This window comes from Urocampus carinirostris, chromosome 5 (assembly GCF_059441175.1).
Source record: "Urocampus carinirostris isolate Australia breed hairy pipefish chromosome 5, RoL_Ucar_1.0, whole genome shotgun sequence".
Lineage (NCBI taxonomy): Eukaryota > Metazoa > Chordata > Actinopteri > Syngnathiformes > Syngnathidae > Urocampus > Urocampus carinirostris.
The window spans coordinates 22696882-22711589 of record NC_142353.1 but is presented as its reverse complement, the minus strand read 5'-3'; the positions used below and the strand labels follow the sequence as shown (position 1 = coordinate 22711589).

The 14708-nt window shown below is 38.8% G+C and overlaps 2 protein-coding genes across 2 annotated transcripts; both read left to right on the top strand.

Moving 5' to 3' along the window:
- The first annotated feature begins 882 nt into the window (after nucleotides 1–882).
- Nucleotides 883–8228, top strand: ufd1l (ubiquitin recognition factor in ER associated degradation 1). The gene is made up of 12 exons (XM_088336185.1): nucleotides 883–1036; nucleotides 1238–1370; nucleotides 3296–3328; nucleotides 3410–3531; nucleotides 5286–5416; nucleotides 5505–5577; nucleotides 6147–6215; nucleotides 6288–6356; nucleotides 6521–6571; nucleotides 6645–6733; nucleotides 7438–7522; nucleotides 7591–8228. The coding sequence occupies exons 1-12, from the start codon at nucleotides 1034–1036 to the stop codon at nucleotides 7663–7665; spliced, it is 933 nt and encodes a 310-aa protein (XP_088192311.1). The 5' UTR covers nucleotides 883–1033; the 3' UTR covers nucleotides 7666–8228.
- A 1611-nt stretch (nucleotides 8229–9839) lies between these two features.
- On the top strand, nucleotides 9840–14640 carry c5h22orf39 (chromosome 5 C22orf39 homolog). The gene is made up of 3 exons (XM_088336184.1): nucleotides 9840–9958; nucleotides 13622–13789; nucleotides 14478–14640. Exons 1-3 carry the CDS (start codon nucleotides 9932–9934, stop codon nucleotides 14607–14609), a joined length of 327 nt encoding a protein of 108 aa, XP_088192310.1. The 5' UTR covers nucleotides 9840–9931; the 3' UTR covers nucleotides 14610–14640.
- Nucleotides 14641–14708: the final 68 nt, after the last annotated feature.

The following is a 14708-nucleotide window of genomic DNA, read 5'->3' as shown; positions in this document are numbered from 1 at the left end:
CAGCACCCCCGCGACTCTACTGAGGATAAGCGGTGCAGCTGATGAGATGAGGTGAGATGTTGTAGTTAAGAAAAAAAGGAAGTATCAATGGAGAAAATGAAAAAAGACAGGTTTGTGTTTATCCCTTTAATCAGTATATTACCAACAATAATTTAATGCAGAAAATGTATTATTCTACTTAATTATATTTGCATGTATTTTCCTTCTACAGTGAACGTCCAAGCTACTTAATTTTTGAACCTTTTTTATAATCAACCTCATTCATGTCGAGCAACTCAGTATCTCACAACAATATATTAATTAACAATATATATGAATAAAATGACTAAATTTTGTGCAGGCTTGGGGAGTAACGGAATACATGGAACGGCAAAAATGATGTTGGCAAGCTGTTTGGATTTATTTTCATTTTGTTTCTGTCGCATTTAATGTTAGTTCAAAGAGATCAAAGCCAGGAGAGAAAGCTTACCACTTAGTTTATTTTGTCTTTTATTAGCATATTTGGTATTAGAGTAATCCAAAAGTAATTGAAAGTAATCCTGTTAAAGTAAACCCACCCAACCCTGAATATAACATGTTAAACTACATAAATAAACACGTTTAGGAGGGAAAAAAATATATAGTGTAAGATTATTTTGTATTTTGTAAGGGGAAATACGACAGTTTTTAAGGGCATGGAGCCGTGGAGGTTGACAGATATGTACAAATAACTACTGTGACGTCAAATAATAAGCGGGAGACTCAGAAAGCAGAGCACAATGCACGATGCAAATCCGTGAATTAGTGAAACCGTAAATATGTAAAAAAAAATAACGTGCTATAGTGAGGGTTTACTGTATATGATTTGTTTGGTTAAGCTACCCAACCATTGGTTGTCTGCCTGGCTTTCATATACGTCATTACACGTGACTTCCGGTTTAAGCGGAAGACAACAGTAGAAGTACTCGTCTTTTATGTAAATATCGAAATAACTAACCACAAGCGTCTATTATATCTTCGTAGTCCTCGAGAGAACAAAGACGACTACGTTGACATGGTGAGAAATGGACGCTTTCATTTGTCATCGCTGACGAAGTCCTCCAATCCAAATCGGTCGCTGTTAAGCTAGCTGCCGCTTCCAACAACAACACGGACAAACGCGCAGCGTCATCGTGAAACTTAAAGCCAAGAAAAATCGATTTGCGGTTCGTCTGTTGACAATTTTTTGCGATTTTTAACTCGTGCGCTTGATTTTCAGTTTTCCTTCCACGTCTTCGACCATCCGATGTCCCGTGGCTTCCAGAACCGCTTCTCCACTCAGTACCGATGCTATTCGGTGTCTATGTTAGCCGGTCCCAATGACCGGTCCGATGTGGAAAAGGGAGGCAAAAGTAAGCCCTGTTCTGTTAACAGTGCATCGTAAAACTTGAAAGGCTGTGAATGCGGGTGTGTGTGTGTGTACAAGTGAACAAGTTCGAGTTAGTCAATGGACAGTTCGGTGAATATTATTGGCTTCTCATGCAAATTGCCGTTCAAGATGACTGTCAAAATTGACTTTATTCTATTTCAGATACCCTCAATGGCTGTATAAAAAAACAAGTTATAGATATTGTATTGCACTGGGGCAAAACGTTTCAGGACATTATGTTTTCTATCCATCTACCCTAGTCATATCCCTCCAGGGGGGTGACTGACAGCAAAAAAAAACACACACAATATTTTTGGGACAATGGCCAACCCAAATGCCCAAGCACCTCGGCACCCAAGTTAGTCATGCTTTCGTCCCTCAGATGAAACGGGACACAAAGAAAGCGGCCGTGCCACTCGGGTCAGAGTGACGCAACACACTCTTATGTTCAACAGCAGGGCCCGACAGCTTTCACTGGTTTACCCCTGCTGTATCATACGGGTACCCCGCCCATCCCTTAGAACGCCTCTAAACATCCCACTATCCTTTTAAGTCAAGTCATGTTTATTTGTATAGTCCTTCATCACAAAGAGTCTCAAAGGGCTGCACAGATCAAAGACCATTGCAACCTACAGACTATTATGACACCACATCCCCTTATATTGTCAACCTAAAATATAGGTTATTTACAAAACCTCTCCACTCATTCCTGTCGTCAACATGGTGACTATATGAAAAACTGATTGGAACTTCTTTTAGCGCAGTGCTTCTCAATTATTATTCTGTCATGACCCCCTCAGAAGTAGATGCTATTGAGAAACCTGCAAACTTACAAAAAAAATATATTAAATAATTTGTGCGGAGATTATATGAATGAATCGGCATGTTTTGCAATACAGAGCTTTTTGAAGCAGGACCAAGCAAATTTAGCTCCTCCTCAATTATATGATGCTTTCGGTTTGGTATTAGTAGGGAACAGTTTATCACCAAAACGAGCGCTGCTTTAATCGATAGATCTTTTTTTTTAATGATCACATAACATTGGTGGGGACAAAACGATTATTGCTCGATATTGATGGTACACATCACCGTGTCAAAACAGCCTTTTAGCACACTTTCTCAGAAAAAAAGCAATCGTTTTATCAGTGTGGTTTAGGTGTAATATCTTGAAGTGACAGCCCAATTTATTAGGCATCATGTTGTATACTGCCAACTCTTAACATAACAAGCACACCGGTTCTTGTTAGTCTCCCCCTCAGTGGTCGCAACGAGGCGTTCCGTATGCTTTGTCAAGCTTCCTTGTCTCAGGAGGAGACTAGGCGATATTAGTTTTGAATTATTCATCGTTGATTATCAAAGGTGGTTAAGTAATACAAACGTTGGAATCATTTTTCGCTGTTTAAAAATCTATTTAATTAGATCGTCTATAATGTATAAATATTCATACCATTTAATGTATTAACCTCTGTCCTTCATGTATCTATATGCGTTTTGACAAAAGTTGGAAGCCTTGTGTTTTTTTCACATGCGAGGTATCCGATTTGCTTTCAGCAGATACTTAGTAGCAAAGACTCATTCTAGGGTACCAAAATAATGTGATTGGGGCATCCCTCCCTAATTTAAAGTCAACATCGCTTGTTATGAAGGGACTTGAAAATTAGTGAAGGAAAACAGTATTTTTCTAATATTGATGAGTGTAATCATTTTTATAATGTTATCTGAGTTGTGAGAAGCTCACACAGTTTCTCTTACTTTTCGGTGTGCCCATGTTTATCTCATCTAAGGTTAATAATTGCATGCATTTTTTAACTTAAAATATTGATGGAGAAAGATGTGGAATCTGCACTTTGTTATAGCCGAATATGGTAATACCATTAGTAACAGCAAATTCTCAATGTCTCCTCCTAGTCATCATGCCACCTTCAGCACTTGACCAACTCAGTAAGTGATCGCTCAACTTTTGCCGATGAATTGTTCTTTTTTTTCCCCGTAGCTTTACAATTACTAATTCTCTTCGTACAGGCAGACTTAATATCACGTATCCGATGCTGTTCAAGCTGACCAACAAGAACTCCGACAGAATGACTCACTGTGGTGTTCTGGAGTTTGTGGCGGATGAAGGGATCTGCTATCTGCCGCACTGGGTGAATAACATTGTATATTGTCATGAAACGCCAGGGTTGGATAGGGTTACTGTAACTGGATTACTTTCAATTACTTTTGGATTACTCCAATACCAAATATGCTAATAAAAGACCAAAGAAACTAAATATGAATAAAATTATGACTCACAACACGTGGTAAGCTTTCTCTCCCGGCTTTGATCTTTTTGATCCCTGGCAAAACTAACATAAAATGCGACGGAAACAAAATGAAAATAAATCCAAACAACTCGCCAACTCCCCAAGCCTGCACAAAATGTAGTAATTTTATTCATATTTAGTTTCTTTTGTCTTTTATTAGCATATTTGGTATTGGAGTAATCCAAAAGTAATTGAAAGTAATCCAGTTAAAGTAACCCTACCCAACCCTGTGAAACGCTTACATTGATATACACGTTGTAGTAACAAGATTAAATGTGTAATATAAAACACCTACTTTTCACAACGGATGCAAGGAATATTCGGCATTGAAAGGTTTTCGGTTGAAAATGATTGAGTTTGGAGTTCAGTAGGTATTCAAAAAAAAAGAGAGAAGACATCATTGGATTTTGAACTTGTAAGGAAAAGAGGAGAGTGCCAAAACCTCAGATAAGAAATTGAAACCTTTTTACAAGCCCTCCGCTGAGCCCTATTTAAAAAAAAATGAAAACTCCTAGGTGACAAAAGCGAATTCACCTTAAAATGTGTGGATATTAAGGATCAGGCACATGATCATCATGATTGTCCGATAGTGACAAGGATGTTAACATTGCATAACAGTCAAAACAGCAGTCAGCGTTGCACAAAAATAGTCCAAATAAAGAACTGGCATCCTATGCAATCTCATTGGTAGGTGTCTAATGTTTAAAAAAAACAATAAAACTTTTAATGATCAAAAGTACAATAGAGGAAAATTAAAAATGCTACCAAAATTACCACAATTTCTGGACTATAAGGCAACTAAATACAAATTTGCCAGCAATTCAAAGTGTGCATTATCCACCTAATCTATTGTGCCATTACAGACCAAAAAACAAGGTTGTTTAAATTTTTTAAAAGCCCAGTTTCAATTAAATATTCTAATCAATGCAAGTATTATTTTAAATTAGTGAAGGCGGATTTCATAATTTCACTTTGTTTTATGAAACAATTTTATATCATGACCTTTCTTAACCATGTAACCCAGCCCCAGGAAATATTCCACGACACTATTTTTGATGATGCGACTTAAATTCTAGAAAATACGGTATGTTGTGGTGACATCACGTCAAATGAAGCTTTCTTTTCTTGTGCCTAAGGGGAATTTGTATTCGAAGTAGACGCATATTTTGATTTGTAAGCTGTAGAAGAAGATATTAGCACTGTCATTTTTTTCAGAAGTTTTTATGTCCCTTTTTGGCCACAGTTTTTTTTAGCTGCTAGCAGAATTTGGCTAACACATGCTAACCCTAAAGAACTAACTTACGGCAGTTAAGCAGTTTTAAATTGTATTACCGTGTTTTGTGTGTGACATTCAGTCTGTTGGTCTGAGAAGTTGACAGGCTGGTACTAAGCTATGTGCAGCAAGTTTAATATACTTTTATTTTATTTTTTTAGGTATTGCTCTTTTTTTATAATTATTTTTTCATACTTTATATTTGTGGGGTTTATATTTTTCAGGCAAGTGTCTCACATTTTAGGTTTCGGCCTAAATTTTACATTTTGGTGAACCCGTACTTTGTACTGTATTGATTTTTTTTTATTTTACTATTTGGCAGATGATGCAAAATCTATTGCTGGAGGAAGGGGGCCTCGTCCAGGTGGAGAGTGTGAACCTCATGGTGGCCACTTACTCGAAGTTCCAGCCACAAAGTCCTGATTTCTTAGACATAACAAACCCCAAAGCAGTGTAAGGAACTGCAGTGCACAACACCCAACTCTTTTTTCACTATACAGTGTGATATATTTGATGAGTGAATTATTGTTCCCTATGTCAGTCTGGAGAATGCTTTAAGGAACTTTGCGTGCCTGACCACCGGGGATGTTGTTGCCATCAACTATAATGAAAAGGTACACAGACCATTACTGCTCACAAGCGCATCAATTACTGTGTGTTCCGGACGACAGAGCGCTTGATTAAAAGCCGCATCCTCAAATTTCGGAAGGACACTCAACTTTGTCTTTATGCGAGTTGAAACGGATATTGAGCCATGAAAATAAAGAAATTCACTTCCATTTCTTACATTTTAAGACCAGCGCACCCGGCACTTACCCCATGGGGTATGTGTCAATGATGCCTTTGGCTACAGAACACCAAAAGTGCCGTACCCTGCACTCCTAACGCGGCTTTATTTTTACCATTTTTGTTGGGCAGGGCTTGGTGGGTCACATGTGGCTTGCAGGCAGTAGTTTGCTCACCCATGGTTTAACAAAAAGGAAATAGTAGCGACATCTCGTCCGGAATTTACGGTAGACAGGATCACTTTGGCTATTCGAAAAACACAATACTGTAGTACAATTGGGCCTTTTTTGAGATTTAATAATACATATAATATGGTTGTATCTGATGTCATATTGTAAGCTTTCCGATCATAAAACTGCCCCCCCCCCCCCCCCCCCCCCCCGTTTTGTCCTCCCAGATATATGAACTGCGAGTGATGGAGACCAAGCCAGACAAAGCTGTATCCATCATCGAGTGTGACATGAACGTAAGTATGATTTTATTCCGGTGGTTAAATATAGCTAGCTTCAGCAGTATTTTGAATGTTTGACACTCTTAGGTGGATTTTGACGCACCGCTAGGTTACAAAGAGCCTGAACGCCGGACTCACCATCAAGAAGAACCAACAGTATGGCCGTATTTCAGCTCGCTAATTCATTCTCTCCCATTGCCGTAAATGGAAGGGAGTGAGTTAGTGCCAATGGATTATGTAGCTGTCATTGGCAGCAAATGAGTTGATCCAAATTTTTTAACCCGCACCACAAACTTTGCCCGTTCATTAAAATCATACAGGAGGAAGAGGCAGATCCGACAGCTTACGCCGATATGGACACACGATTCAGAGTGAGTGATCGCGAAAGATATTTATTTGCGTTCATATCTTAATTCTCATGAGAATGTGTATCCCCCCACTCAGGCCTTTACTGGATCCGGGAATCGCTTGGATGGTAAAACCAAAGGGATTGAGCCCAGCCCTGCTCCTCTCGGACCCAGTGACATTATAAGGTTCAAATACTTTTTATTTTACAGTAATCCCTTGGTCATCTCTGTTCATGGGGACCAGAACCCCTATGAAAAGTGAAAGTCCGCAAAGTAGCGTCGCACCTTCATAAAAGCCCCCGAGGGTCGAACTTACCTACAGATGACGTCCTTACCGACTGAAAGTATACCACTGTTACAAAATAACAACTATAGCCTTACAAATAGAAACACGGAATTGCAGTTGAATGAATGGTCCTAATAGTCATTATATAAATATAAAAAAAATTGAAGGGCTTCTCCTTTTAGCATAAGAAAGCCATTAAGAGAGTGGCTTGCTAGCCGCACAACCGTCAGGGTTCTTTGAATTGAGTTGTCTGCGTCGATTAAAATACAACCATCTCGAATGTAGTGGTTGCCCACGAGTTGCAGGCTCCAGCTCATCTGATAAATATGTATTGGATCTGGCCTTGGAAAGGTACAGGCTTCCAGGGGGTAGTTTGTGAGGGTTGTTATGTAGCTTAGTCGTAGCAGTAGGCCTGCCCTGCAGTCTCGTTCCCGATGCCGCCTAAGTCTTTTCCCGGACTTGATAACAATCCACGGAGCACCTGCTATACGTACGGAAAATGGCAAGGGATTACTGTAGACCTAAACTTGGAAGTGGCATTTTAGTGTCTGTACTTAACCCAAGCAAAAACTAAATACCCAGTCATATTTCTTTTGCCACGCAGAGGTATCCCGAATTACGAGTTCAAAGTCGGCAGGATCACTTTCATCCGTAACTCGAGGCCACAACCGAGGAGAATGCTCGACGATGTAAGCATTAAGACATTTCTGTGACAGTTGAAAACATTTGAATTGTAATTGCACACTTTAATTTTCAGGACGACATCATGAACCGATTCATCGCCTTCTCCGGCGAAGGACAATCTTTACGCAAGAAGGACAGAAAACCGTGACAAGTTTCGGCAGAGAAAGGACTCGTTGGCACTCGTGCACAAACACAAAACGTATTGTTGTCTTCATCTGCAAAGTGAAAGCTTTCAGGTGCACCTTGAGGTTGATGTGTCCGATGCTTTGGAATTGCAGATGTGCTGTGGAGGTGGATTTATACCGAAAGCCAGAGCAGTTCCTTTCTTTAATTTGAGAGAAAAACAAACTGTTGCTGATTATGTGCCAGCAGTGATTTGAATACTCCTCAAATGCATTGGTAGTCAGTTTGAATTCTTTTAACAAAACTACCAATAGTTTCAAACATCTTTTTGGGGGGATTGAACAACCCCTTACTTGAAGGTTATGTTTACTTGCGCTTTTTAAAAAAAAATATGATTTCATGTTTGCAATCCACTTCCTAAGTACTCCTAATCTTGGTATGGCCCATTATTGTGATAGAAAGGATGCGATATTAAGGAACTTGTTCAAATAATGAGAAATGTGTTTAAATTTTTCTGGGTCTTAGGAGTCGACAATTATTCTATTTTTCTTTATTTATGTATGGATGAATAAAGAATTGTTACAAGTACAGTTGTCACTCTTGTGTTCATAAACTCCTAAAAAAATATGAATTCATTTTAAAGGTGCTGTACAGAATTTGGAACTTTTCGTTTTTTTCTTCTGGCTTCTGTCATCATTGCAGCCTCCGTCAAGCTCCTTATGTTGCACGTTCAGGTACGTGCATTTATTAGATGTGCTTGAATTACCTATTCTTTTTTTTCATTTTTTATGGGCTTGGGTTGACAATTGGACTGTACTTGTCTTTTCTTACTTTCTCCATTTTCATGGTACACTAACAAAAAAACGCGATGACGAGCATAAAGTAACTCCAACCTCCCTCCATACCCTTTTCTACATGCCTAATGTTTTCTGTGTCCCAAACAGCGTTGCTAAAAGTAAGATAAAAGCACATAGGCGTGGTGGGGGAAAATATATAGGCTCTTTGAACTCAGTTGAGCATTGATGATACATGAAAAATATTCTACACACCCCATTTAATGAAGAAAAATGACATTTTTGAGGTTGACAAGCAAAAAGGCAAATTGTTGCTTGTTTTTTGTGTTCTTAGATTATTAAAAATACATATATAATTTTAACCACTAGATGTCGCTGTATGGTGTAGCGCAACCCAAAACGTGCTAAAAAGCCCAAGGAAAAATACAAAATACATCGACTGAAAAGTTTATTTGCACAGACTTAGAGAGCCGTAGCAGCAAGATGTCGGACAATTACTTTATTTCAGCTCCCTTAAGGTGAGGTTCATGGTGTGAAAAATAAATTATAATTCCTTAACCCACGGGAATTTAAAAGGCATGATTTATAATGGTATGTTTTTTCCCTTATTCTTTTAAATTGGTATTGTTTTTTAAAGGGTGATACATTTTTTTTACCACTAAGAGGTGCTGAAAATGCCCATTGTCCATTCATGGTTTCGCTTTTTTGAAATAAACTTATGAATTTTAATGAGAAGGTTCAGCGATAGACGTTGGACCTTTTGTTCTAAATAAAAAAAAACACTTTTGTTTTGGATTTCGTCATAGAGAGAATAGATTTTTCATCTGTTGCGTTTATCGTTTAGTGGGAGTTGTTAATTACGACTGACATTTTTACAGTAGTGCAGCTATATTCTCGAGCAATTCCCTTCATAAAGAGTTCATTTAATCCTCATTGATTTTACCACCGATTAAACTGCAGTTCAAGTTCTTTTTTTAAAGTCCTGCCTATTGTCTAGCACAGTGTTTTTCAACCAGTGTCGCGGGGCACACTAGTGTGCCGCTGGAATTTGGCCAATTTTATCTTTCCCAAAAAAATCAGGCCATTATTCAGTATTTTTTATATCTTCAGACGAGGAACTGTAGTAGTCATCCATACCAGTAGGTGGTAGTAGATTTTTATATACTACCTATATACTAATTATCTGCTCATGAGGTAGCACAGTACACTTAACTTAATTTGTTTAACAAAGCGGTTTAAGATAAAGCACATCATTTTTATTTTAAGTATTATTTTCTTCTTTTTATATACTAATTATTCGCTTATGAGTTAATACAGTAAAATATTTGACATAATTTAATTTTCAAACATTTTCGAAGTTTATTAACTTTTTTTAATAAATAAAAGTGCACCCTGGTTCAAAAAGGGTTGAAAAGCACTGTTCTAGCATAAAGGAGTACTGAAAAAAACAAGTGTACTTAAACGCGTCTGTTGACACTCCAAATTAAGGGTTTAGCAATGGAGAAGCCTCAGAGAGAATGGAGGGTAAATGACTCTCATTTTATATTGTTCGAACGAGAGGTCGTTTTTCTGTTCTTGAATTCCAGCTTAAGTGAATGGCGTCTCGTTAACTGCAAATTACGGCTAACGGGGCCATTTGTTCATATTGCTAACCTGTCTGGGCTAGCTATTAGCTAACGTAGCTATGGAGTCAAATATTTTCACGGTGAATTCGGTTGGATTTTGTGTTGTGTGTACTTGACCGTGGTTCTAGACCAGAGAGTCAGACACAATTTCACCGAGGGACACGTCAGTGTAATGGCTGCCTTCAAAGAATTGGTGTAACTTATAAACGTAACCAATTGTGTTCAAATGGAATGCAAAATAAATTTAACTTCTGCTTAATGTAAAATAATTATGAATTTGTTTACGTATTCAAGTCACAAACATTCCAGTTGTATTAAAATGTAGCTTAACGTAATGTTCTATGTTACACACTATATATATTAAAAACTACCAAATCTCTGATATTTGGAGAGAATTTCCCAATTTCACGTATACGGGAATGAATTTCTCCTACCTTTAGGTGAAATTCACTGTATTCAACACAAAAAATGGTGGCTTAAGGAAATTGTATAATTCCGAGGAGAAAATGTTCTGAGGTGAGAAGTGAATTGAGCGTTTTTAAGGTGCGTTTCAATTTCTATCTATCTATCTAGCTTGGTCATATCCCTCAAGAGGGGTGACCGACAGCAAGACAAACGCATACAATAACAAGGAAAATAAAAGGGTAAAAAAATAGCAACAAAAAAAAACACACAAAAAAGGTTTGGACCATGGCCAACCCAAATGCCCAAACAAGTTAGGCACCTTGGCACAAGGTTGGTCATGCTTTCGTCCCTCCAGATGAAATGTGACACCAGAAAGTGGCCATGTCACTCGGGTCAGGGTGACACAACACACTCTTTTGTTCAATAGCAGGGCCCGACAGCTTTCACTGGTTTACCCCTGCCGCATCATTCGGGTGCCCAGCCCATCCTTAAGAACGCCTCCACAATCCCACTATCTTTTCACAACACCCCTCCACTCCTTTCTGTCACTAACAAGAGTTCTAGCTTCCATTATATTTAGACCTCTTTCCTGCAGTGCACTCATAACACCATCCATCCACGTCAATCGCGGCCTTCCTCTTGGTCTCCTTTCATTGACTTCTGCTCTGTAGATCCTCTTCAACATTCGCTCCTCATCCATCCTCTCCATGTGTCCAAACCAACCGAGTACTCTCTTATTAACACGCTTGCTCAGTTCCACTACTACTCCAGTTCTGTCTCTCACAATTTCATTTCTCAGAGTATCCAATCTTGTCACTCCTAACATAGTCCTCAAACACTTCACGGTTCAATTTAAATCTTTGTAATTCGTGGGGGCAGGAATACTGCATTTATTCATGTGTAACGCGCATTACATTTTATCTCATTGCCACTCCATTTCTATTCAGAGTACCAGAAACGAATGTTAAAGACTGGATAAAACAGAAAGTCGTTCTGAATGATAAAGATAAAAGCACGACGAGGGAAACAACTCTTTGGTATAGCTGATGAAGAAACGCACTTTGAAAGACATTAAATACATACATTGTAAATTTTATGTTGGCCTGAATAGGGATGGGTGCCACCAGGCTGTACTTGCCCAAGACACACCACGGTCCCAGTAGTTAAGGACACCATTGTCTTCATAGTTGTCCAAAAAAGATTTCAATCATGCCCGCACATTCTCAACAATGTTAGTCACTTCCAATGCTTAGCTTGAGCTGAGAAAAAGTCAAAACATAATTTGATACCAAATTTTAATAATAAAAAAGGGATACGTGTTATACACAAATATTTCCTCCACACCCTTCTCACCTTTTAAAAACCTGACATATTTTCATGCCTTATTGCAGGGATGTCAAAATCAATTGCACAAGGGGCCAAAATTCAAAACACACTTAAGGTCGCAGGCCAACCAGGATAAACATTTACTGAACACACTTAAATTGAATGTTTTTGGAACATAAATATGAATAAAAACAGACAAGATTATTAAATTTAAACCTTAAATCACTTATACAGTATTTATTATTTTGCTGTAAATAAAAATATCTTGTTAAATTATACAACTTAGAACTTAACTTAAACAACTTAACATTAAAATAACATTCAAATTCCTTTGCTCCTATGTCAATGTATATATATAAAAAAACTTAAATATCCCAAAAGATTTTGCTCTCCTTAATATATTTCCTGTCAAAAGTAGAAATATGAAAATGCTACACAAATTATTTTGTAAAAACGTCACAACATTCTGCAAACAGGGAGCCTGATGTGCTTACCTTTGGTGCAGACGGCGTAGGGCGAGAGATGGGAGGGAGTGCTTGCACTTTTTGTATAGCTCCACCCATCCCTCCCACTCACCCAATCAATAACTTTAAGTTCTCTTCCCGTGTTTTGGCGTATTTATAATTTGTTCCGTGGATTCATCAAAAAGTATCCGAATTGTATTTATTTATTCAGCCAGTATATACGATAAACATGATATATACAGGAAATCATTTGACACGCAAACCTCTCGACGTGACGCGTCACCTTCGATCGGCGCCGGGTTTTTAGACCCAACTTGTTGAGTTGGGAGTCATTAGGTGACCAAACCCCCCAATTCCAACCCTTAATGCCGAGTGCTAAGCAGGGAGGCAATGAGTGCCAATGTTGTAAGTCTTAGGTATGACTCGGCCGAGGCTTGAACCAGCGACCTCCCAGTCTCGGAGCGGGCGCCCTACCATCTAGGCACTGAACACAGATTATATAGTGAGCTTTTATATAAAGGAGTCTTTAGCGTTATATAGCCAAAATGAGCTTATTTTGTGTGACAACTTGACTGTAAATTGTAGTAAAAACATGCCCTTTATATTCTGCGAAGTACTGCTAGGTAATACAGTTTTGGTCTGGCTTTGCGTGTATCTGAACAGGATCAACGGCTCAAGTTTTGAACGAGATGGAGAAAATTTGCATGCAATTAAATTTGACTCTAAGCCACAGGTACTCATAGAAAGAGCCATTTCTGGCTCGCGAGCCATAGGTTCCCGAACCCTGGTATATAGTATACGTCACATATGAAGGAATAGGTACAGTGACTAAAACGTCAGAATATGATAGTCAGAGATGAGATGGCGTTGTTCATATTGACGGGCCATTAATAACAATAATGGAAAATGGTCTTGCGGGCCGGATATGATTACACGGCGGGCTGGGAGTTTGACACATGTGCCTTATTGGCATTTATATAGACACTGCCGTGTAGTGGCGCTGCGCCGTCACTTCACAGGTATTGTAGTCGGCATTGTGGGTAATGAAGTTTTTCATTCAAAGCTTGGCTTTAGATCCATTCATCTCTTAGGTGCGCAAACATTTTAAGCTCTCGCGGGCCACTTAAAATGATGCAGTGAGTCACATTTGGCCTGTGGGCCATGATTTTGACACATGTGTTCGAGACAAAAATTCACTTTGATATTTCACAATCTACACATTAATAAGTGCAACTAGTGTTCAAAAACCTCATGTATTTTAAATTTGTTTTAGGGGTTCATGCACTGGGTTTTTTAATTGTAAAACATGTATTTTTTTGCCGTAGTAGTTGAGTTAAAACCTTCCCCTTTTTGGCTTTGTATTGCAGACACCACGTGAGTCAATTGACTACTGGAGCGAATACAGACATTGCAAGAGTTTGAGGAATCGTTTCCATCACTACTATACGTACGGTACTTTTCCATCCTGCCAGCAGTGGAAAGAGGACTATTACAACTGTAAAGAATTTGAGAAGAGTAGGAGTGCTGAAGCAAAGGTGAAGATATTTTCACGCAGCATTTTACGCTATTACAAAGATTATTTGGAAAATGGCTGATGGAACTCTCTTTGAAATAATAGGTCCGAGTTGTTTCAACCTTTTGGAGTTGAAGCACACTTTTCATTAAAAGAATCCTGCTACCAACCATATTGAATGGATGCACGAGATATTAAACAATAAAAACGTCAGAGTTCCTAGGGCGCTAGCGATACAGTTCACGTTGTTATGATTACACACGAACCAGGAAGTAGAAGCCGGATTTCTTCTTCGCTGTGGATGCTGGGTGACCTCTGACAGCGTCACACGCCAGCAGCGTGTATAGTATTGTCGTGTACTCGGAATAAGGTGCTCACAATACAAAATGTAACTCACAGCAATGTACGGATATTTTTCGTCATCCCCCCCCAAAAAATGATCGTATTTGCCGGAATCTGTAAATTGAATGTACGTAAGTCAGGAGGTGTATGTACAATTCTTCTGTGCCATTTGCTTCAATTTGGACTATGACTAATGTCCACTAAATAGCGCGACCACCACCCCCACCCCCCTTTTTTAAGTATGCAACTTGCAAGTGTAAACGTTTAATCGTCGTGTAGCTTTAGTGATTTTTGGTAGGGTGGCACTTTTGGCAATGAATTAATGGAAGGTTTTGGGTGATATTAAGTGACTTTCACTTGTGTTACAGGAAGCTCTCCAGAAAAGCGAACGAAAACGGTTAGAGGAGCAGAGAAAGTTCCCGCCGGTGTGGGAGCCGAGACGAGAACCACCCAGCGACTGGCACATGCCTGTCAACCAGGATCATCCCCAGGACTCTTGAACTACCAATAAAAATCTTGGTTGTCATTGCACAGCACTTTCCTGTACATCTCACAATTTTAAACACTGCGGCTAACAATACCATGCAGCTTATTCTTTA